The 25,504-nt window shown below is 40.4% G+C and overlaps 1 protein-coding gene and 1 long non-coding RNA gene across 2 annotated transcripts in view; one reads left to right on the forward strand and one right to left on the reverse strand.

The window, feature by feature from the left end:
- Positions 1-13,780, reverse strand: part of BCAS1 (brain enriched myelin associated protein 1) — a 61,758-nt gene extending 47,978 nt beyond the window's left edge. Inside the window, exon 1 of the mRNA XM_029070646.2 lies at positions 13,184-13,780. Coding sequence (XP_028926479.2) covers positions 13,184-13,768 — 585 coding nt within the window. The 5' untranslated portion in view covers positions 13,769-13,780. The remainder of the gene's footprint in view (positions 1-13,183) is intronic.
- Positions 681-9,539, forward strand: LOC114813719. Its single transcript, XR_003761449.2, has 3 exons — positions 681-748; positions 1,633-1,681; positions 9,248-9,539. It is a non-coding gene; the product is annotated as an uncharacterized LOC114813719 (long non-coding RNA).
- Positions 13,781-25,504: the final 11,724 nt, after the last annotated feature.

A 25,504-nucleotide genomic window follows, 5' to 3' on the forward strand; every position in this document is an offset into this window, starting at 1 on the left:
ATAATTATGGTGTTTGTTAAGCAATTATTATTCATGTGCCAAGTACTGTTTTAAGCACTGGGATAGATAAAAGTTTGGACACAGACCCTGCCCCACATGGACCTCACACTCTTAATCTCCATTTTATAGGTGAGACCCAGAGAAGTTAAGTGACTTACCCAAGTTCACACAGCAGACATGTAGCCGAGTCAGGATTAGAACCCTGGTCCTTCAGAAGCAGCGTGGCTCAGTGGAAAGAGCCCGGGCTTGGGAGTCAGAGGTCATGGGTTTGAATCCCGACTCCGCCACTTGTCAGCTGTGTGACTGTGGGCAAGTCATTTCTCTGTGCCTCAGATACCTCATCTGGAAAAGGGGGATGAAGACTGTGAGCCTCATGTGGGACAACCTGATGACCCTGTATCTACCCTAGCGCTTAGAACAGTGTTCTGCACATAGTAAGCACTTGACAAATACCAACATTAGTATTATTCTGACTCCCAGACCCATGCTCTATCCACTGAACCATATTGCTTTTCATGCTTCAACAGAGGAATTGCTACAATTAAGGGGCTAAGGGGAACTGGCCGAGAATTGCATTTCCCAGAAGGCAAAAGCTTACATTTCTTAGAATCATCTGGGAATGATTTTTAATCAAGTCAGCTGGAACCCTTTATATTGAGGAGTGGCCGGGGGAGAGGAGGGACAGTTTGCTTACCTTACTGTTGAAGTGCTCTGAGAGTCTTGGGGCCCATTCTGCTATATATATCTTGTAAGTACCCCTTTGTAGACCTCTGCCTAAAAATCTCCTTTGTCAACATAAAAGCTTATACCTCTACAGAGGATTGTGGGTCTAAGGGTTCTAGTATGTGGCTCTCTTTCAACTTACTGCTCTACTTCTTATCCTGTATGTTAAGTCCCAGTTCTAAGAAAAAAAAAATTGGTACTGTCTAGAAATTGATCCTCTCAATTTTTCTTGGGGTGTCTCTGCTAATAACCCTAGCAGACCAGCTCTTCCTGAATGGTATGTGGCAAAATTGATGCAGTTTTAGGGTTAGTATGCCTACTTTGCTAGCTTAAAAAGCTTAGAGTTTATTAAATGGATGGGAATGTCTGGGCTGCTTAGTGCCAATCACATGGGCAGGTGGGTTTCTGGAGTGTAGTCTTTAAACACCCCCTGGCTGCTTGGAGTGGGCTCAGATATGAAGGTAGTATTTTAAGTCTCTGTAATGGCTTGTTTATAGCTGCCTTGGGGTTTGGCAGGATGGGAATACCAAATTGCCAAACTCTTAAGGCACAATTATAGGAATTCCCATCCCCTACTGCAACACAGGAAGCCTTGTAAGTTTGAGTCAGAGAAGAAACCCACCTGATATGGTCACAGTGCAGGCCCCTGTCACAGACATCCCTCTGCTCACCTTCAGGCTAACCGGGCTGTTAACAATTTGGAGAGGTTTTTCTTTGTTTTGTTTTTAAATAAATAATCCAGGGCATAAAATAGTTTATTCCACACTATGGGGGATACTAATGTGGGGAGGAGCCCAAGGCATCTTTTCCATATATGGACCTGAGTTTATTGCATCTCTGTAACAACAAATGACATATTAAAATGAAATTTCTACTGGCAAATTCTGTTGCATCTATATTTTGTTGCAGACATGAAACTGAACATTAACATTCCAGCTTCTGTTCTCTGGATCATCAGGTATTAATTTCCTAGGGTTCTCTCTCTCTCTCTCTCCTTTTTTTAAAAAAAAAAAAGACTCTCTAAGGTCAGTCCCCAGTATCTCTAGGAGCTTTTTCTGATGAATGGCTGGCACTCTAAAGAAGATATTTTTTAAGATTCTCCCAAAAGCAGGGCTAAGAAGTCAGAGTTTACTACTGTTTGTGTTATTTAACAGACTAAGCTCCTAGACTGTATCTCCTTGTAGGCAGGGAACATGCCTACTACCTCTGATATTCAATAGTATTTATTGAGCGCTTACTATGTGCAGAGCACTGTACTAAGCGCTTGGAATGAACAAGTCGGCAACAGATAGAGACAGTCCCTGCCGTTTGACGGGCTTACTTTATTGTACCCACCCAAGCACATACTAGAGTGCTCTGCATACAGTAAGCAAAGTGGCCTAGTGAATAGAGCACAGGCCTGGTAGTCACAATGATCTGGGTTCTAATCCTGTGTCTACTAGTTATTTGCTATGTGACCTTAGGCAAGTCACTTCACTTCTCTAAGCTTACCTCCTCTGTAAAATGGGGATTTAAGGCTGTCATTTCCATTTGAGACATGGACTGTGCCCAACCTGATTAGAGAAGCAGTGTGGCATAGTGGATAGAGCTTGGGCCTGGGAGTGATCTTAGGCAAGTCATTTTACTTCTCTCATCCTCAATTACCTCATCTGTAAAATAGGGATTAAGACTGTGAGCCCCATGTGGGACAGGGTCTGTGTCTAACCTGATTTCCTTGTATCTACCCCAGCGCTTAGAACAGTGCCTGGCACATAGCACAAATACTATCATTATTATTAGCTTGTCTCTACTCCAATGCTTAGTAAAGTGCCCAGCACAAGGTAAATGCTTAATAAATACTGTAAAAAAAAGGAAGCATTCAAATGTTTGATTAAAAATTGGTTATCTACAGCATTTGAATTCCTACATTGGGCAAAACACTGATCTAGGAGTTGGGGATTCTACCAGTAAAATAGAATGGTAAACCCTCAAGGAATTTAGATTAAGAAAATACCTTTTTAAATTCAGAGAGCTTATTTACTTTAATTGTAAACTCTAATCCTACATTTTGAGTTTGAAGTGATTAGTACTAAAATATTATTCTATTTCATTGCTCAACTGTGGAGGTTTTCTATAAGACCAAGAATCCAGGAAATAGGACAGATGTTGTATGGTTTTGCAGCTCCATTGGGCAGTTCTATCATTTAATACTCCAATGACTGCCATCTCTGATCCCAGAGGTCATAACTATCCATGATATGCCTTGCTACAGTCTGGTTAAGTGAGTCAGATTATTAGGGGGCTTCACGGGTATTCCCTTAACCTTAATGCCTGGACTGCAGGGATTTTCCTAAACACAGGAATTTTATTATCCTATCCAATTACCCATCCCTCCAATTTCAACTATGTCCAACCTGATTTTATGTTTATCCCAGCACTTAGCCCATTGCCTGACACATAGTAAGTGCTTAAAAAATACCAAAGGAAACGTAATAAGATGACAGCGAGGAATTCATACTTGCACTATAGTAATCAAATCACATGGCTGAAGGAAAAGGGAGCCAGAGCACAAGAATTAATTAAACCTGGGAGAGCAATTAGCTCAACATCAATGGGCAGGGCTGGTTGGCTGGTGAAGTAATGATTACAGGTATGGAGAGAGAATGTGGTTACTGATTCCAGATGTAACAACCAGTCACACATAACCAGCATTACTGAGTAAGCCTTAGCTACAAGTACACCTCCTAAGACCATATGTCGTAAAGTAAATTAGACAATTATCTACCTATAATCTATTATCTATCTATAGCTTGAGCACCAATTTTGGGCAGGCCAGGTGATCCCACCGATCTTTGGCTTTATGAATCTAGATTATCCTTCTTAAATACTATATTCTTTGTGAAAAGCTAACCAACAACTTTGGTGGTTATAGTTTGTGTAACTAGATCCTTGACCTTTTTATCTGGACAGTAGCCAACACCTATTCATTATGTGCTTTTTTTTTTTTTAAACAAATTGTCTTCCTTCAACAATTCTTTTCTCCTTTTAAAATTTATCCCCAAATTTAAGTTTTTTCTCTTCCTGAAATAGCAAACAAAGACAATATGTATAACAGAAAATTGTTATAAAGCAACCAGACATGGCATTAGTGAATGGAAAGCCATCTTGTTTGCTCAGCTCTTTGATTAATAGTTCGGCAGCCTTCCATCTGGAAATAGGGGAAGAGTAATTCTTGCCAAATAGGATTAGTGATACAAAGCTTGTTAATCTGGGGTTGAATGAAATGCAAAGTTGTAAGGAGCATTTCACAATCACAGGTTAAAATATTCATATGTTAAAAGATGATATGGAACTCTTAGGTTCTATAAAGTTTTTAAAAGGGTGACTCACAAAAATGTAAATGGTTCAGATACTACTTGAGCACCTTCAGTGGTTCAAGGCTTTGCTGAAACTCTGTCTTTCTCATTATTACAAGTTACCAACCTTCTAAAGTATACAAAAAAAAGTCTCTTCTCCCACTCTCAAGTCAGTAGTCTCACTTAGAAGCAGAATTTGATTTCTCTTTGAATAGGCACTTAGAAGTGATAAAGAGAATTATGGGAGAGGAACTAAAAGTAATCAACACATAGTGAGAGCTTTAGGGATAGCTATAGGCAGAGTTGCCTTTACATTTTGTGATCCCGATTCTTAAAAATAGTCATTTACAGCAAACATGTAATGCTATTCTCAGCCCACATTGGTATAACCAAAACACATCTTCATTTCAGATATAAAACTACTTTTATCTTAAAGCATAAAAGGAAATGTTGCTTTAAAAGCAGGAGGGAAATACTGTTGTGGAAATGAGTATTCATTGTGTCAAACTCATTTTTGATTTTTAAAGAAAGAATCCTCTGTCTCATTCCCTTCTTCCCCTCTCTGAAGAGAGCAAACCCACAAATGTTTGACTTAGTGTAGTGAAAGAATGCTCAGATGCACCATTTCAATGCCTTTCTTTCCTTTTATTCTCATTCATTTTGTGTAAATAAATGATTTCCATGAAACCTATGAGAACCAGCATGACCTAATGGAAATGGCCTGGGAGTTAGAGGACCTGGATTCTAATTCCGACCCCACCACAGATCGTGTGTGATCTTGGGTGAGCCACTTATCAGTGCCTCAGTTACCTCATCTGTAAAATGGGTTTTAAGACTGTGAGCCTCATGTGGATCATGGACTGTATCCAACCTGTTTTGCTTCTATCTAGTACAGTGCCTGGCACACAGTAAGTGCTTAACAAATATCATTAAAAAAAATTTAAAAACCCCCTTGGCCTACCTAAGTAAATTCTCTACATATTGTTTCTTAAATGCTCTTAGAGCAGAAATCATACATTTTACTTGTGCTCTCCCAAGCACCTAGTACAAAACTCTTCATCTCCTAGGCCCTCGATAAATACTCTGACCAGTTCTCCTGTAATGCAGTGCTTACGTTTTCATTCTCTAGACCGTAAACTCATCCTCTGTAGACAGTAAGGTCATTATGAGCAGGGAACTTGTCTACCAAGTCTCTTGTACTCAGTACATGGTGAACGCTCAAATACCATTGATAATGACTCTTGCAAAACTCTAAAGAAAACTCACATTGTCATAATCCGTGAGTTTCTTCTCACAAGCGGTGCTGAATCCAAAAGGACTCACGTGGTCAGAAGAACATTCTATAATTCCCTACCTGCACCGTAACCAAAAGGTAGAGTAAAAACCCACTCGCTGGCAGAAGTAACTGAACTGAATGAAGGGGGAAGGGAAGTCTATTTTTATCTGGAAAAATAAGGGAAAAATTTTTTTTATTTAGGAAAATGTATTTCATTTATCCAAGATGCTGAATGGGTACCTATTTTATTGGGATTAACTGGCTAATCATCCAGCTTTCCACCTGGGTAGATCCTGAGTTGGATTCACTGTTCTGAAAGGTATCTGGAAGAATGCAGTGTCATCTAGAAGCAGTAGATAGGCCTATTTTAATCTAAATTTATGCTATGTGGTTTTGGAGTTTGGGCCTGCAGAATAGAGCATGGATGGGTGCATGTAAGACCTCAATTTCCAAATGTACTTGTTAAGCACATACTAAGTGCCAAGCAACCTAAGGGGTAAATGCAAAGTAATCAGTTCAGACACTGTGCCTGTGCACACCTGAGGCTCACATTCTAAGGAGGAGGTATTGAATCCTCATTTTACAGGTAGGAAACTGAGGAAAAAGAAGCTAAGTGAACTGCCCAAGATCATACTGCAAGCAAGTGGCAGAGCAGGGATTAGAACCCTGGTCCTATCTGGCATAGGCCTTTACTGGTCGATAGGATATTTAGCCTATTTTTTTGGCCAGTCCAGAATGCAAGGACTTGTCCCTGAGTTGGGATACTTCTTAACTCCCAGGCAGCAGGGACTTTACAAGGCAGAATTCCAAGGCAAATTCTAACAGAAACATTTGAGGATCTTCTCTTCTATCCATCACCTCTTGGGCACAGAGAAAGCTACAATGGCATTTTGCTGGATGGCTCAACAACCTAATACTTCTCTGCCCCATTCTCCCCCTCCCATCTCTGGGAAAGATTTAATAAGGAAACCCTCATAATTTCCTGCCTTGGGTGGAAAAATGTGGGTCTTTTAATGTGGAAAGTTTGGGAAAGATTGCTGAGGGAAATACTGAATCACTCTGAAGGAGTGAAGACGTCCAGGCAGAAGTCACTTCCCGACATTCTGTACCCGTTTGATTTTCTTATAATAAAATAAGAAAACATTTTCCAAGGCTTTTGGATTCAACTGCTTTTGAAAATGAATTCCTTTTCCAGGTGCCCCAGTGTGGCTAAAAAGACTGTATGACCCACTGTCCCTTTCATGTTAGGCCCTCTTAAAGATTGGCTTTTAGTTTGCTGCAACATCTATTTGAGTAAGAGCTACTTCGTTTCTGACAGTCACAAGGAGATTTTAGATTTAAAAGGGCTATGTAGAGTAAAGTGAATTTTTTATATTGTGCCCAGAGACATACGACATTGGGAGCCACTATGTCTGAGGCTGAATAAGCAGTTTCAAGTACTTAGAACTGCCGGAGGGTCAGTGGAAGGCTGGGAAGGCACCTGCGGAAATAGGGCAACATTCACCTGCAAGAACATAGAGGGAAGCGTTTCCAGGTGTCGTTTTATCTCTCAGCAACATCGCCACTAAAGGTCTAAACACTTATCGACTTGTCTTCAATAGGAAAATGTAGTATGGTTAGGAGAGAGACCATACAGTTAGTTATTTCTTTTAGTAACAAAGAGTCCCTTGGTGGTGTTCCTTGGGAATTTCCTTATACGGATTATTAAAGAGGACTGATTTTATAGCGGATTTAAAAGGGAAAATAAATTTCCTTGGGTACCAAGTGGAATGTAGATAAGCTTCACTTGTACCTTGGATCATTTGGTATTTGTCCCACCCTCAGCCCCACAGCACTTATGTACCTATCTATGCATTATATATCATAATTTATATGAATGTCTATCCCCACCCTCCCCTAGGCTGTAAGCTCACTGTGGGCAGGGAATGCATCTTCCAACTTTATTATACTGTGCTTTCCCAAGCTCTTAGTATGGTGCTCTGCACACTAAGTACTCAATAAACACTACTGATGGATTAATAAACTCTTTGAGGGCAGGGATAATGTCTACCAACTCTACTTTATAGGATTCCCCCAAAAGCTAGTACAGTACTCTGCACACATGACTGATTTCCAACAGAAAGTAAACTGCATGTTTCTAGCATTATTTAATATTGAAGTATGTATCTTTAGTATTAAGAATATTTTAAACTGGGTCTCAGAATAATTAACACCATAGCAATGAAGTGAGATATACATGCTTTCTCCATAATTTTATTTACAAAGATAGTTTAAGACCCAGACTGTGTTACCAGCTATTGACAAACATCTCGGATCACTCTGAAACATTTAGTAGAACTGCCAATTGCTGGCCAGAACCTTTCGAAGAACAATATGGCCAATGCAAAATGCAGACCCTCTGTGCCAACGTAAAATGAACAACTCCCTAAGAATGTTATTCCCAATGCTGTTGCGCACACTAGAAAGAAAGTGGGCTCCACTTTAGGTTTATTTGTTTTTTTAATGGTATTTAAGCATTTACTCTCTAAGGGCTGGAGTAGATACAAAGTAATCACGTTAAACACAGTCTGTGTCCCAAATGGGGCTTATCATCCCCATTTTACAGATGAGGTAACTGAGGCACAGTAAAGTGACTTGCTCAAGTCACACAGCAGACAAGTGGTGGTCTGTGTTCTAGCCATTAAGCCGCACTGCTTCTCTAGTTCTTCATGAAAGGAAGAGTGAATGTATCAGGTGCCAAAAGATAACTGTGGTATTTAAGCATTTGCTATGTGGCAAGTGTTGGGTTAATATTAATAATGATATTAAGCATTTACTATGTGCCAGGCACTCTACTAAGCACTAGGGTGCATATAAGCAAATTGGGTTGGATGCAGTCCCTGTCCCATGTGGGGCTCACAGTTTTGATTCCCATTTTACAGATGAGGTAGCTGAGGCACAAAGAAGTGAAGTGACTTGCCCAAAGTCACACAGCAGACATGTGGCAGAGCAGGGATTAGAACTCATGACCTTTTGACTCCCAGGCCCATGGTCTATCCACTATGCCACTGGACATAAGACCTGTCCCATGCAGGGATCACATTCTATGTAGGAGAGAGTTGGCCTGGTTGTAGAAACCAATAAAGTTAAAAAATCTCAGTGCTTGCAGCTAAGGGAAATGAGAAATATCCAAATTAGAAAAGATGTACTTTAGTTGGCCATTATGCTAAATGCAGTATAGGAAAGATGTAGAAAGCATTAGCTTAGATTTTCCTTTTCTATTTTAAAAATCCAAGTATTCATCATTAAGAGGAGATGGACACTTCTGGATTCCTAGACAGGAGTTGGGTAATCATTGTCTTTAGTTCCTACAATGCAATTAAAATTCCTCCTAAAAACATTCTCTCAAGGATCCACTGGATAGTTTGTGTGACTGTTTAGCATGGTTTCTTGTTATGAAATTCACTCTTTGGATAATTAGGATAAGAGAAAAGGATCGCATTATAGTCTGAGATGGTGCTCTACTTTTTTGGAAATTACATTATGGAAAAAGTCAATTATAAACTTCAGTTGAGGTTAAAATTAGAACCTTACGCTTAAGTCAGGTGTTGCAGAATTCTATTTCTACTATTAAGCACCATCATCCCAAACCAAGAGCTATGTATTTCTAAATGGAAATTGATTTTCCATGAGATGACAGACTTGATTTTTCATTTATAGCATGCATTTCTAAAGTGTTAAGATAGAATTCAAATTATGCACTTTCAAGCTAAACTTAAATAAGATGCTATAAATGTATTCATTATGAGGTGCACTTCCAAAATATCACTAGAAAATATATTTTAAATTTATCTTCATTGGATAATGTATATAGTGCCCCAAACTTTAAAACAAATTTTCAAAAGAACTGATCAAAATAAATTTACTTTTCCAGCAGTTTGGGATTCCAGCAGGAATAACCAAAGCAGAGTGTTGTCTTTAAAGCAGGACAGCGGGATTCTGCAGTTTACACTTCACTGCAATGGAAGAACATTTTAGCCACTTCGTTCTAAAACAGTTCCATTTCCAAAGAATTGCAAAGTTGTTCCATTTCCAAGAAGTTGTAAAACAAGCAAGACATAGCTCTGCAGAAAGTACTCTTGCTTGAGGTTTCTCGTTGCATGAATCTGTTTCTGGTCAAATGAATGTGTGAAGCATGATATTAAACCCAGTACTCTCTCTGCAGGGTTTACATCTGTTCATGAACTGCCCCTAGACTTTAATTTCAATTTGGACTTTCTTCTTTACGCGTTTCACAACATTGCCCACTCCCTATTTTGGTTATACCACAAATGTTTATTTTCCACTCCTACCCTCCAGACTTATTGCCTCAGTACAGAGGAAAGAAGTAGAAGCTAGAGGAATGGTAATGATTTCAAAAACTAGGAATTTAAGAACATATTCATTATTAAAACAAACACGAGAGAAGCTGTGAGGTTGATTTCCTACTAAGCCTATATCACTGCATCTTTATTTCTTATTTGAAAGATAAGCCAGACTAATTAGTAATGGGAAAGTTGAACTATATGTTTAGAGGCCTCTGACTCAATGCCAGTGGGAATATTCTACTGGCTGTAAAGGAAGAGGGAGAAAGAACACAGTTTGACTTTGTTCCAGGTTGTGAAAAATCTGGGTATAAAAGTCCTAGTTGAAATGGAATCTTCACTAAGTCCTCAATTGAGTGATTTACCCATGTAGTCATAGTAATCATCTAACCTCTTAAAAATGACACTTCTACATCAAATCCCACTAGAAAACATTTGTTTTAAAATTTAAAAAGTAAAAAAAAGAGAAATCTTTAGAAATAGCTTGACTTTAGAAATGAAACTTTTTCTGCTTTCAAATGCATTTCTATAGGGAACCCATATTTTTGTGTGGAGGACTTTAAATGCTTAGCCTATAGTGCCAGTTTCAAAGATTGCTCTCCTGCCAACACTTTTGTTTGAATGAATCAGTGGTCAGTGAAACATTTCAGACCTATAATTTATCTTTTTTCTGGCTTGAGTAGTAAATGCTTCATCAGTTCATGAATTCTTGCCTTGTTTTAATTATGCTATGCTCTGAATGTAGTTTTAGAGTCCACAAGAATAAGACTGTACTTCATTAAACACAGAAGGTTTGTGTGGGACCCTCAGAATGAAATGGTGTCATCTCTCTTCTAATTCACTACCCTATCTGTTAGTTGTAGATGTTCCAGTTCAGACAAGAAGAGCAAGCATAGCTGGGAGGCCGTCAGACAATGAATGTCCAAGTCACAGTCCCCGCAAAGAATTTGGGGCCAAAACCCTGAATATTTTCTATGTATAATATTTAGCTTCAACAATAGGCCCAGATGCATGAGAAGGTTTTTTTTTTTTAAAAAATAATTATTCCGGGTCACAATTCAGTTCAACACATACATAATAATGAATATATTGTGCTGTGTTGAAGTGGATAGGCATTTGTTTGAAGGACAGGTCTGAATCTACGGTGCCTAAGCATTCGGCAGCATTCATGAAATGATTTACAGACACATCTGTCTTCCATATTCAAGAATCCAGTATGCTTCTGCAGAATGTATAATTGCATGTGCAAGTCTAATATGCTTCTATAGAATGGCCAATTGCGTGTGCAAATGCCCTGGTTTCAATAGAATGCATAACTTCTTGAGCAAGCGGTTATTATATTTATTTTCCACATTGGGAAAATGCCTAATGCATTGTGGGTAATCAATCATTAAACCTGAATGTAACACCTATAAGGGAATTCTGAAAGTGCACGATTGGAATTAGGAGTCTCATATACTGGGGGAGGTGGGTTTTACACTTATAAATTTGGCCGTACTTTCTTTCGAAGAGGAAAACGGGTTACAATTTTGGCCTAAATAATTACCCTAGCTTCAAAATATCGCCAACTAGGTCAACTGTAATTATGTCAGTATTTCCAACACACCCCCTTATCTTCTGATTTAAATCTGATTTTCAGCTCCCTTCATTGCATTTAGAATTATAGGGCTGAATTCCAAATTTTGAAACTGAAGGGGCTGTATTCAGTAACGGAGAGTTCTAGAACTTTCATTTTTTTTTTAATGGGTTCAAACCTCATTTCCCTAAACATTCCTTCCCTTTCAGGCTTTACTGTTAGTGGAAACACTGAAAATCTTATAAAGAAACCTGCTTTTGTCAGGCTGTTTGAATGCTGAAATTCTTTGCTGAAGGCAGTTTGAAATTAGTTTCTCTAGAGGATGAAAATCATAGTCTGGGATGGATTTTGTGTTGACCTGCCTGGGGACAGGAAGGTAATTAAATAATCTCTTTAGTAATTTTTAATTATTAAATTTTTTGAACAGATTACCATTTAGGGTTGGTCATCTTAATGTTGGATATTTATCCAAACTCATCCTGAACTCAGAACTATATCAAAATGTATTCATGACTGTTAGATTTATTCCTCCCACATATTGAATAACTGATGAACCAGTAGGTAGGTAAAGAGCATGAATATTAATTATATCAGATAACAAGATTCAACCACATTTAATCAGATTTACCTTTCATCCACAACTCATCAGCAGTGGAATTTAAGCATCTGTGTGCAGAGCACTGTTCTGAGTGCCAAATTTGTAACGGTTTTGCCCCCCCAAAAATTTGCCTAGGATAGATATTTAATTCCCCAGAGCTTGCTAGTGGCTGTTTGTATATACATGCAAGACTCATTTCTGAATGGACAAATTAAAAAAAAAACCCCAAAACCTGAAATTCATCTGGGAAGCTGCTGCTGCAGTTTTGTAGGTTTGCAAATACCTCAAACCCCTAGAAATAGACTTCTAATTAAAATATAGAGGAAAGTTAGAAATGATTCTAGCAACATGACTGACCCAAGAATCTAGTTGAATGAAAATATCATTTTTTGCTTCATTCAGGATACATTAAACCACAGCTAAAATATTTTCATCACAGTAGCAGAACAGTTTCCATTGTCATCAGGGCATTTACTTTAATCAGTGGCTGCCCTGTGGTACTACAAAAGACTGTGTAGAAATAATTTCCTGGGACCATACCTTACCAGAGGAAATTAATCTCATTTCTAGGTTTTAAAAGGTTCTGATTTTAGAAGCCTATTAATATTGGAACAGATGTGTGTCAATTTTTACTTCCCTTTTGGCTTCATGAATGCTAGCCTTGAATGTTAAAACAACCCTGAAAAACCACACAAGATATTTATGCCCTTTTGTGAGAGCTTTATTCACTAAGGAGAGATCATCAAATTGGGGACTGGTTCTTTCCAGACACCAGGTTTTCACAGCTAATTCTACTGCTGTGAAAGGAGCGAAAGCTTACAACTTTAGGGATTTTTCTTTGTTAAAACCTGTGGCATAAAGTAGCAGATGCAAGAGCAAGGCGGGCTTAGAAATTAGTAAAGGAAACTTGGCCTAAATAAACCGCAAAACTAGTCTCATTCCAAACAGCCTACTGAACGCAAGTCAGTGACTTATCCTCTCTGTTACAGCCTTCTCATCTGAATGCAACTGCCTTCCATTTAGCCTCACTGACCACCTATCCAGCTCTATCTCAGCTGATGATAAATGGGGTAGGGAGGGGAGAAAAACATCCTCAGGAAAGACGCTCTTTCTCTGAAACAGCTGTTACTATTCAACAGGTGTTTTTATCCATTAAAACATCAGGGAGATAATACACACCACAGTGGTTCTATTTTGTCTTATAGGACCAAAGACTTAATACCTTGTCAAGGCCCCTGCTGTAACATAACATATGCAAAGTCATCCTACCCCATTAATGCTCTTATGAAGTTTCATTAAGAATGAAATGGATACTCCTGTTTAAACACTTGCCTTCTCCTCTGGGACATTGTTTGGCAGGTTCAATAATCCAGGAGTTGTTCTCACTGGGTTGTGATTATCTGTGCTCTTAATTTCCTCTTGGGTTTCAATGGGTGCCTTGTCTTTTCCCTTGTCCAGTGTGAAAAATTTGTCAAAAAAGCCAGTTTCCTTGGTCTTGATGGGAGCTACCTGCTCTCCCTCAGGTGGAGGAGAAGCTAGTTGTTGAGCTGCGGTGAAGGATGCTTGAGCTGGGGCCTGCCTTGGGGTTTTATCTGCTCTCTTTTCCAGTGCAGCTGTTGCCGGAAGTTTCATGTTCTCACTTGGTGCTTTGTTCCCCGGAGCTTTTTCCGAGCTGACATCAAGCTTTACTGATCCGAATGATGAATCTGTGCCTCGGTCTCTGGTACGTCCTGGTACGGGCCACGAAAGTGAGAAGAAAAGACTGGATTTAGCAGCTGGCATCGAGGCTTTGGCCTCCTTCCCAAGATCCTTTCCATTTGCATCAGAAACCGTGCTTATCTCTATTGTCTTCTGGGAAGAAGCAGCCACATTATCCCGTTTAACACTTGTCCTGGCATCAACTGCAAACACAAACATTAAAAAGCTATTATTTCAATAGAGCAGAGAAATTAAGGCATTAATCGTGGACTTCAGATTTTTCCAAATGCTTGCTTTATATGTAAGAGATCTAAATGAGGATAGTGCAGCCTGTGACATGTTTAAAAAAAAAAAAAACACAACCAAAAAAACCTTCTTCACTGGTTGGGGATGTAAATGATGACCTACCTATACCCAGACAACAATGCCTCTGCCTGTCCAAACCAGGCTGTCAGTAATCATTCATTCATTGAATCATTTATTGAGCACTTACTGTGTGCAGAGCACTGTACTGAGTGCTTGGGAAAATACAATACAACAATAAATGGTGACATTACCTGCCCACAATGAGCTTACAAGTCTAGAATGAGGGAGACAGGCATCAATACGCCTGGCTGAGACATCAATAATTAGCTCTGGATTTATGTGTAAATTAATCTGGTAAACTGTCTCAAGAAACACAGAATGCTGGATATGAGCAGTCTGAAACCTTTTTTCTTTTTTCTTTTCCTTTTTTTAATTCTTCTTTCTTTAAGAAACATCTTTGTTTCCTTCCAAACCATGCTCAAGTCTGAATGGGACTGGATTACGTCTCAAATTGTAGCTGCATTTCAAATAGTCGCCATAATTGAAATTGATTCCCCGGATGTTCAACCCCTGGGACTGTCCCATGGGGGTGAAAATCAGTTCTATGTCAGTGCTGGCAATAGGGGATAGATTCAAAAGGATTTTGTGGAAAAATGATGAACTTCACTGCCCCGGAATCCTAGGTTTTCGGATGGAGGGGCAGTGCTCTGGGTAACAACCGGAGGAGAGGTGGCTTTTAATGTCCAACCACAATGGATTAACTAGCACTGCTGACTCTTTCCTGTTTGTTACCTCAGGTTTCACTTTAGTCCTCCTGTCCATCATTCTTTGCCTTTTCCACCTCTTTACCTTGTATAGGAGTTTATACTTCCCTAATCGAATCTGTCCTTCTGGCCAGGGAGCATGTCAACCAACTATTGTACTCACCCAAGCACTAAGTGTAATGATCTGCACAGAGTAAGCACTTGTAAAATGCAATTAATTGCTTACTCTACACCTTTGGAAAAAATGTCTCTTCCTTTCCATTAAGTTGCTCCTTAGTATGCAGTGAGGGACAAAATGGGTCTATCCACATTTCTTATTCTTTTGCCAATATGAAGCCTCTTTAGAACCTCAGTCCAAGCTAAAAGGAGGGCTGGAATCTCCCTTTACTTAGCCAGCCTTTGTATTTGTATATTGGCCTTGTATAGGCTTGTGCTTGTACAGCTCTTGATAGTTTATGAAAGAGTGCATTTGAGAAAATACAGGTAAGTTTGTGACTGTCTTTCTCCATGCTCCACTTTTGCCATAGACCCCACTTCCATCAGGAGAAAGAAGCTGACAATATTCTTAAGGAAGAGCTGACCCCAAATAAATTGATGACTCTTTCCGTCTTTGCTTACTCACAGACTTTCTAATTTATCCATCTCCTGTTGTAGCTTTCCCTGCACCACCTGACAGTTTACCAGTGGGGCGTTCTATAAACTGAAGCGACGGAGATAGAGAGAACAGAAAGATGATATTGGAACTCTGACTGTGAGGCGGCTGATGTGCAGAATGAATGTAAATTGAATTTGCCGACGGGCCTTGCCAGCAACAGAGGAAACAGCTGAAGGAAAGGGAGAGGCTATATTTTCCCCACAAGGCTGGGGGATTTTGAAAGATGCCAGCGGGGGTCAATTTCGCTTTCAGTATCTTTTAATTTCTTCCTAGTTAGGGGCAGGGTGCTGAGATGGAGAGGGCTTTAATAGGCACACTAAAACCTTTAAAACGATATCTCTTAACATTTCTCTCCAAACCAGAGTTTGACTAAAGTTGGTCATTAATCAATGGTATTTACTGAGCACTTACTATGTGCAGAAGACTGTACTAAACGCTTAGAGTATAATACATTAGACATGGTAGACATGATTACTGCCCACAAGGAGCTTATAGACTACAGGGGAAGTTGGGCATTAAAATAAATTACAGATAGGAGAAATGGCAGAGGATAGAGAGATGTACAGAAGGTGTTCTGGGGATGAGGGTGAAGTGCTTAAGTGCATAGGTGACATAGAAAGGAGTGGAATTGGAGAAATGAGGGTTTAGTCAGGGAAGTGAGTGAAGATATTGACAGAAATCAATTGGCCTTGATTTGCAAACCATTGGTACTTGGTACTTTATATATAGTAAAAACTTCAACATACGGTATCAAGAAGTTTTTTTTTTTAATTTGTTTTGTTTTTGTTTTTTTAGTGGTATGTCTAGCATTGATCTAAGCTAAGTTAATCAGGTTGGACTCAGTCCCCATCCCACATGGGACTCACAGTCTAAGTTTATATTTTATATTTAATGCTACTGTATATTTTTCCTTTATATAATCTCAATAGCTGGGGAAGCAGGCCTGTTGGATTCACATCTTTACAGCCTACAAGGTGAAAGCATGAAGCTACTTTCATTGCTCAAATGTACAATGAATAGGATGAATTATTTTATGGAAGCCAGTAGTACATCACTTATAGAGAAGCAGCATGGCTCAGTGGAAAGAGCCCGGGCTTGGGAGTCAGAGGTCTGAATCCCGGCTCTGCTACTTGTCAGCTGTGTGACTGTGGGCAAGTCAGTTAACTCTCTGTGCCTCAGTTCCCTCATCTGCAAAATGGGGATTTAGACTGTGAGCCTCACGTGGGACAACCTGATTACCCTGTATCTACCCCAGCGCTTAGAAGAGTGCTCTGCACATAGTAAGTGCTTAACAAATACCAACATCATTATTTTATCCTGGAGATTTTGGGTAAATGTTTTCTTTCAGGAAATGTCTGCTCATTAACTAGATAAATGCAGATGATGGCATCCACTAGAAAAACAATTATAATAATGGCATGTGGTAAGCATTTAATATGAGTCAAGTACTGAACTAAAGTGCTTGGGGTAAATGCAAGATAATTAGGTTGGAGACTGTCCTTATCCCATATGCGACTCATAGTCTATGAGGGAGAACAAGTGTTGAATCCCCATTTCACAGAAGAAGAAACTGAGGCATGGAGTTAAGTCATTTGCCCATAATCAAACAGGACTTTTCCTAATGAAAGACTTACAGAAGCATAAAACCAGTGAGGAAAGGCTAAAGGAAATGAGACTGAGGGGCATCTTAATCATGGCCTTCAAAAACACAAATGGTTGCCAAGATGTTACAGTCAGTTGCTTGCTGTCTAGGCTAAAAGTGAATGAAAAAACAAATGTAAAGAGCAGCATAATGGATTCAGGGTGGACCTAAGGAAGAATTGCAAATTGAAGCATTAGACGGGCGGCAGAAGAAAGTTGTGGAATCTCTCACTTTGGAGTGTTTAAAAACCGGATGATTCTCATCTTGGAGTGGTGTAGGTGTGTTTCTAGCTAAAAAGGGGACTCCATAAATACTGTAGCGGTTCCTTCTACTCTGATAACTCTCCATCTTTGTGAAGGAGTCCCATAACCTTCAAATATAATCTCCTAAATGCTTGCTTTTAATGATCCCATTTAAATCTATAAATACATACTACTTTTATATGGATGCAAGGATCAAGAAACTACAAACAAGAGATAGCATATCTGTTATCTACATCTGGAAGTACACAGTGTAAATTTAAAAAATGAAACAGGATTAGGGGTAGTTCTTCCCCTCCTTTTGGGTCTCCCACCTCACTGTTTAAACTCAGACATGAGCTAAATTTGCCCTCCTTTTCCAACCCGTCTGGGCATCCCAAGCCCCTAGTCTCATAGAATCCCTCCTCTATTTTCTCTTCTCTCATCGTGGCTAGAGGTCTCGGTAGAGCTTTGGGAGTGTGTACGAGAGCAATTCCAGAGTCCAGAGCACTGTTTCTGGACTTTCTATAATGTACTGGTATTCTACCAATTCTAATCTATTGTATCTTTATAAATTCTCTGTACAGTGCTCTACACACAACAAGCACTCAATAAATACCATTGATTCCTGTTGAACTAAAATTAATCAAATTCCATTTATATGCTTTTTGGGTAAATGCGTGGCTCAGTGGAAAGAGCCCAGGCTTGGGAGTCAGAGGTCATGGGTTCGAATCCCACTATGCCACTTGTCAGCAGAAGCAGTGTGACTCAATGGAAAAGAGCCTGGGCTTCGGAGTCAGAGGTCATGAGTTCGACTCCCGGCTCTGCCACTTGTCAGCTGTGTGACTGTGGGCAAGTCACTTAACTTCTCTGTGCCTCAGTTACCTCATCTGTAAAATGGGGATTAACTGTGAGCCTCACGTGGGACAACCTGTATATATTTTCATTACCCTATTTATTTTGTTAATGAATTGTACATCGCCTTGATTCTATTTAGTTGCCATTGTTTTTACGAGATGTTCTTCCCCTCGACTCTATTTATTGCCATTGTTCTTGTCTGTCCATCTCCCCCGATTAGACTGTAAGCCCGTCAAACGGCAGGGACTGTCTCTATCTGTTGCCGACTTGTTCATCCCAAGCGCTTAGTACAGTGCTCTGCACATTGTAAGTGCTCAATAAATACTATTGAATGAACAACCTGATTACCCTGTATCTACCCCAGCGCTTAGAACAGTGCTCTGCACATAGTAAGCGCTTAACAAATACCAAACAAACAAACAACCTGTTTACCCTGTATCTACCCCAGTGCTTAAAACAGTGCTCTGCACATAGTAAGTGCTTAACAAATACCAACATTATTATTATTATTATTAAATATGATTCATAAACATAACTTCCCAGTAACATTAGTACCCTCCAAAGGTGGATCTGCAGAGAGAGATACCCCCTCCCAGCCGCTCAGCTCTTATATACGTTATTTATATTAACATCTGTCATCCCTCTAGACTGTAAGCCCATTGTGGGCAGGGAATGTGTCTGTGTATTGTTATATAAACACACCCGAGCACTTAGTGCTGTGCACATAGTAAGTTCTCAATAAATACGATTGAATGAATTAGCTCTCACACCCAGGCTGTGCACTAAACTCAGCATGGCGTGAGTGAAGAATCTCAGTTGAATGCACATATGACTGCACTTATGACACACTTCTGACTGATTCGGTTGAATTACATTTGGTTCCTCCCCTCAGGCTGGTGGCTGAGTAGCTGCAATTGGTCATGATGGGAAAGTGCTGTCATGTCTTAGAAAATGGGTGGGGTGACTGGAACTGCCTGTTACGACATTTCCTGTTCTGTGCCCTGGAACCCAAAACTTGGTTCTGAAACACCCTCACTGGAGCCCCCAGAAGGTGATTAGCAGAGTGGGAGGAAGTGGTGGAAAGAAGTGTGAACTGAATCTCCGCGGCTGCACTTTAGGAGACAAGATTGGCCCCGACTTTTTCGTGTCCCCTCATTAAAGCTATTCAGGATGTCACTTTTGAGTAAATCTGCATCATAATTGCTTTGCTTCACTGTGATTAAGCAGTGTGACCTAGTGGAAAGAGCACGGGCCTGGGAGCCAGAGGACCTGGGTGCTAATGGTGGCTCTGCCCTTGCCTGCTGTGTGACTTTGGACAAGTCACTTCACTTCTCTGGGCCTCAGTTTTCTCAACTGCAAAATAGGGAATTAATACTTGTTCTCCCTCCTCTTTAGACTGTGAGCCACATGTGGGTGGGGACTGTTTAACCTGATTACCTGATTAAGAACTATGCTTGACACATAGGAAACAACAAATATCATAATCATAACAATAACAGTGAATAGGAAATGGTTTATGGTCAAGAACATAGGGACCGATGCTGTATTAAAATGCAATTTTAAGCTTAACGGGAGAAGCAGCAACTACAATCAAATGTCAATTTAACTCTTTCATTGCTTCCTTGAAAAAATGCACCCAAGTACATTGAAAAAATTGGTGCTATTTGGCCACTGTTTTTCTTGTTAATAGAACTCTGGTACCACTGAACTGTCATGTTGCCTTGCATTTCAGAAGTTAGTTAGGGACTTGCTAAGGAGGGAGCAATACAATAAGCTATGATTTCATTCTGTCCTTTAAATTAATCGATTTGATAGTATTTATTGAGCATTTACTCTGTGCAGACTATGTTACTAACCACCTAGGGGAGTACAATAAAGTAGACTCTAAGGAGACTTATTGAAGGCACGTCTCCTCCAAGGGGCCTTCCCTGATCTAAGTCCTCGTTTCTTCTCTTCCCACTCTTTTCTTCATTGCCCTGATTTGGACCCTTTATTCACCCATCCCTCAGTCCCACAGCACTTATATACATATTTGTAATTTATTTATATTACTGTCTGTCTCCTCCTCTAGACTGTGAGTTAGTTGTGGAGGGGAATGTGTCTACCAACTCCGTTGCATTGTACTATCCCAAGTGGTTAGTAGAATGCTCTGCACATAGTAAGTGCTGAATAAAAACAATTTATTAATAATAATGGTATTTGTTAAGCATTTACTATATGTCAAGCACTGGGGTAGATTCAAGGTAATCAGGTTGTCCCATGTGGGCCTCAAAGTCTTAATCCCCATTTTAAAGATGAGCTGAGGGGCAGAGAAGTTGTGACTGGCCCAAAGTCACACAGTGGATAAATGGCAGAGCAAGGGTTAGAACCTACGACCTCTGACTCCCAGGCCCGTGCTCTTTCCACTAAGCCCCGTGCACTTAAGAAGCTCAAAAATCTACCAGGAGAGACGGATGTTAAAATTTAATTATAGGTAAAGGAAGCAACTAAGTATAAAGATATGAACATAAATGCTGAGGCGTTTTAAAACTGAATTACAAATGTCCTTCATACTCAGAGAAATTGCCAAGAAAGGGGAAATTTGCCTCACTGGGGATGTGCGTTTGTGTGTCCGTCTAGCACACGGCCACTTAACAAATTTAAGCAACCACCTCGGTGACTGTGGGACAGCCAGAGGGTTGGAAGAACTGCCTGTGTGAATAATGGCATATGACAGTAAGTGCTCAATAAATGTGATTGAATGAATGATGGTGTGTATTGATCCCCTTACTATGTGCTAAGCCCTGGGGTAGATATAGCGTAACCAGCTCAGACCCAGTCCTTGTCCTACACTGGGGAGAGGAGCACAATAGCTGTGGGAGGAAATTTTGGGAGAAGCAGCGTGGCCTAGTCAAAAAAGCTTGGGTCTAGAAGTCAGAGGGCCACTTGCCTGCTGTGTGACTTTGGAAGTCATAACTATTTTGTGCCTCAGTTACCTCATCTGCAAAATGGGCTTTAAAGTCTCTTCCCTCCAATTTAGACTTTGAGCCTTATGTGGGCCATATGTGGAAGTAAGCTCCTTGCAGGCAGGGAATGTGCCTGTTTATTGTTATATTGTATTCAAGATCTTGAATACAAGTGCTCAAGTGCTAGAAAAGCAGCATGGCTCGCTCAGTGGAAAGAGCCGGGGCTTGGGAGTCAGAGGTCATGGGTTCAAATCCCTCCTCTGCCGCTTGGCAGGTGTGACTGTGAGCAAGTCACGTCACTTCTCGATGCCTCAGTTACCTCATCTGTAAAATGGGAATTAACTGAGCCTCACGTGGGACAACCTGATTACCCTGTATCTACCCCAGCACTTAAAGCAGTGCTCTGCACATAGTAAGCGCTTAACAAATACCAACATAATTATTAACACATGCCATCATTATAAGTGCTTAATACAGTGCTGTGCACGCAGTAAGTGCTCAGTAAATATGACTGACTGACTAGACTATGTCCAGCATAATTATCTTATATCTACCCAAGTGCATAGCACAGTGCCTGGCACATAGTAAAGCTTAACAAGTACCATTTAAAAAAAAAAAAGAAAAGGTTGGGAGCACACTCTCTCTCTTCCTCCTCCTCTTCTCTCCTCCCCTCCCTAATCTGGAACGTATTTTAGTGTCTTTCACCCTTATTTAATATGTAAACTCCTTGTTGGCAGGGATCCTGTCTTTTAACACTGTAGAACTCTCCCATCAGCTTTTTATAGTGCTCTTGTCAGAGAAAGTGTTTAACAAATAATATTGATAGGCACCCGTACCTACTGAGGCTATTACATCATACCATAGCCATTACAAGGCAATCAGCATGAAGAGGGAAAGGTAAACCTTACCTATAGGTAACTTTACCTTGAGGAGAGAGGAAATACAAAAGAAATAAAATGAGGGTTTGTTTTTTCTCTAATTCCCAAAACATTCCCTTAAACCACAGCTTATTTTACATGTCGCTATTGTTTAGAGAGAGAGAGAGAGAGAGAGACATTGCTAGTGAGATAAGGTAAACAAGCTTAAGTGCGTGTCTGGTCTACATTGAAGCGGACTTAATCTTGCTCTTTTCTAATTGACTTCTTGTAGCTGAGAGGCAAAATGACCCTAATCACTGCAGCCTCTTAAAGTCCCTCCGTGTAATAAAACTTAACCTGGTAAATGTCACAGGCTCCTGGCAAAAGTTCAAGGTGTGTTTGTCTCCATTAGCAGTTCTGGAAATCCAAGTTGTCCAGGCTAAGACAGTCCAGTTCTGTGGATACTACTCCTCAGTAGTATCCTCAGTATTTTGGGGCTTAGCAGCTATTATAATCGCTCCCAACAAGACTCAAATCTGACTTCAAGGATGTGTCCTTTTAGCTTTCAGATCCTTGGCCGCGTTGTTTTCCTCTCCAAGACAATCCTCAAACCCCTCCAGCAAAAAAAAAAAAAAACCTTGATAAAGACCAAGCTTTCTGTAAGAGAGAGCTTCTTTATTCCCATTCCTTCTCTTTAGCCTAATAGCCTTAAAAGAAGACAATAAGTTCATTCAGGCAAAGAGGATGAGCCACAAAGCATTTTTGCACCTGATAAGCCATTGTCACCTCATAAGCTTAGCCCAGGTTTCTTTAGAAAATGTGTTCGCTAGCCCTTTTTAGTTGAAATGTGAAAGAAAAGAGAAAAAGTGTGGATTAGGAAATCACCCAATTTTTTTAATGAGGATGTTTCAATAGCATTTGTAGCTGATTCTCTGGAGAGCAGTGAAGGGAGCGGACACTGGATTGTTCATCAAATCCCTCAATAGTGGGACTGAGTAGTAAATTCACTTGCCTCCCATGTGACCTTGGATAAGTCACATGCCTCATCTGTAAAATGGGACATGGGGCAGAGATAGTCCAACCAGAATTTTTTATATCCACCTCAGCATTTAGTACAGTGCCTGGCACATAGTAAGTGCCTAACGAACACCTCAATTATTATTAGGTTCAGTGAGTGGTTAGCTGATTAGGTTAGCTGAGAAGCAGCATGGCTCAGTGGAAAGATCACGGGTTTAAGAGTCAAAGGTCATGGGTTCTAATCCCGGCACCACCACCTGTCAACTGTGTGACTTTGGGCAAGTCACTTCTCCGTGCCTCAGTGACCTCATCTGTAAAATGGGGATTAAGACTGTGAGCCTCACGTGGGACAGCCTGATTACCCTGTATCTACCCCAGCGCTTAGAAAAGTGCTTGGCACATAGTAAGCACTTAAATACCAACATTATTATTATTATTAGCTTATGGAATTTATTGGCAAAACTGAACAAGCACAAACTATGAGTAGGTTCAAGAGGAGTTTGGGTAAACGCATGGATGAGTGGTTTGTGATAGGTTACAAAGGGGAAAGTTAGGAATGCCGAAGCAAAATCTGTTAGGAATTATTTTTTTGAGTTTCCTATATTTGAGGGGAGAGGAGCCTTAGGCCGGGCTCTAAGGCCTAGTAGGCATCTGGGGACAGAGGAATCGCTAGCTGGTCTCCAGAGCCTTTTCCTGATTGTTGGACAATGCCAGATGCCTCAGCCTGTCCAGGCCTGAGAAACAGTTTGGCCTGGTGGAAAAACCACAGGCCTGGGAGTCAGAGGACCTGCATTCTCATCCCGGCTCTGCCAGTTATCTACTGTGTGTCCTTAGTCAAATCACTCAACTTCTCTTTGCAGCAGTTTCCTCCTCTGTAAAAAGGTCATTCGATACCTGTTGGCCCTCCTACTTAAACTGTGAGCCCAATTTAGATTTTATTGCATTTTTTAAAATGGTATTTGGTTGTTTTTTTCTTTATGATATTTAAGCCAGTCACTGTACTAAGCCATGGGGTAGATACAAACTAATCAGGTTGGACACAGTTCATGTCCTATATGGAGCTCACAGTCTTTATCCCCATTTTACCAATGAGGGAACTGAGGCAAAGTAAAGTGACTTGCCCCAGTCACATAGACAAGTGGTGGAACTTGAATTAGAACCCAGCTCCTTCTGAAATGCAGAGTGGCCCAGTGGAAAGAGCATGGGCCTGGGAGTCAGAAGATCTGGGTCTAAATCTGGCTCTGCCCGTTTGCTGTGTGATCTTAGGCAAGTCACTCAGCTTCTCTGTGCCTCTTTCCTCAACAGTAGAAATGGAGGTTACTTGGTCTTGGAATTTAGACTGTGAGCCCCATGTAGGACAGGGACCCTGTAAGACCTAATTAGCCTCCACCTACCCCAGCACTTAAAACAGTGTTTGACACTTAGTAAGCAATTAATAAGACCATAAAACCAACACAAAGTCCTAGGTCTATGCTCTATCCTCTAGGCCATGCCACTTCAGAATTAATTTATTCAGTCGTATTTATTGAGCGCTTACTATGTGCAGAGCACTCTACTAAGCGCTTGGAAAGTACAATTCAGCAACAAATAGAGACAATCCCAACAATGGCTCAGAGTTGTGTTGTTCTACCAACTCTACTGTTTTATGCTCTTTCAAGTGCTTAGTATAGCTTGTCACACATAGTAAGCACCATTGATGTCACAGGAGCCAAGCCCTTCATTTGTTTAGTTACTCTTCCAAGTGACCTTGAGAATAGTTACCTTTTTTTTCAGCCTAGTCACAGTGGGGTAGATACAGGTCATCAGGTTTTGTACCAGCAAGTAAACCTGAGCCATGGAATTACATGTCGATTATGCAAAAATAATAATTGTTGAAATTAACATCTTCCTTTTCTTCATAGGCATTTCTAAAAAATGTTAAATTGAAAAACTGGTGATTGACTATTTTGATTCCAAGAGAGGTGATGCTTCTAGAAGCAGCATGGCTCAGTGGAAAGAGCTCGGGCTTGGGAATCAGAGGTCATGGGTTCGAATTCCGGCTCTGCCACTTGTCAGCTGTGTGACTGTGGCCAAGTCACTTAATTTCTCTGGGCCTCAGTTCCCTTATCTGTAAAATGGGGATGAAGATTGTGAGCCTCACGTAGGACAACCTGATTACTATATATCTCCCCCAGTGCTTAAAACAGTGCTGTGCACATAGTAAGCGCTTAACAAATACCAACATTATTATTATTATTAAATTTTTAAATTTTGTCAGGAAGGGAAGCAGTGTAGCCTAGAAGGCCCATCTCCTCCAAGAGGTCTTCCCTGACTAAGCCCTCTTTTCCTCTTCTCCCACTCCCTTCTGTGTCACCCTGACTTGCTCCCTTTATTCATTTCTCTCCCCCCACCAGCTCCACAGCACTTAGGTCCATATCAGTAATTCATTCATGTATTATTCTCTTTCTCCCCATCTAGACTAAAAGCTCGTGGAGTGTTTGTTGTTATATTGCACTCTCCCAAGCGCTTAGGATAGTGTTCTAGACACAGAAAGCACTCACTAAATAGGCTTGAATAGTAGAGCACACGTCTGAGAGTAAGAGGACCTAGGTTCTAATCCTGGCTCTGACACTGGTCTGCTGGGTCTCCTTAGGCAAGTCACTTATCTTCTCTGGGCCTCAGTTCCTTCACCT

The sequence above is a fragment of the Ornithorhynchus anatinus genome, chromosome 8, assembly GCF_004115215.2.
Source record: "Ornithorhynchus anatinus isolate Pmale09 chromosome 8, mOrnAna1.pri.v4, whole genome shotgun sequence".
Classification (NCBI taxonomy): domain Eukaryota; kingdom Metazoa; phylum Chordata; class Mammalia; order Monotremata; family Ornithorhynchidae; genus Ornithorhynchus; species Ornithorhynchus anatinus.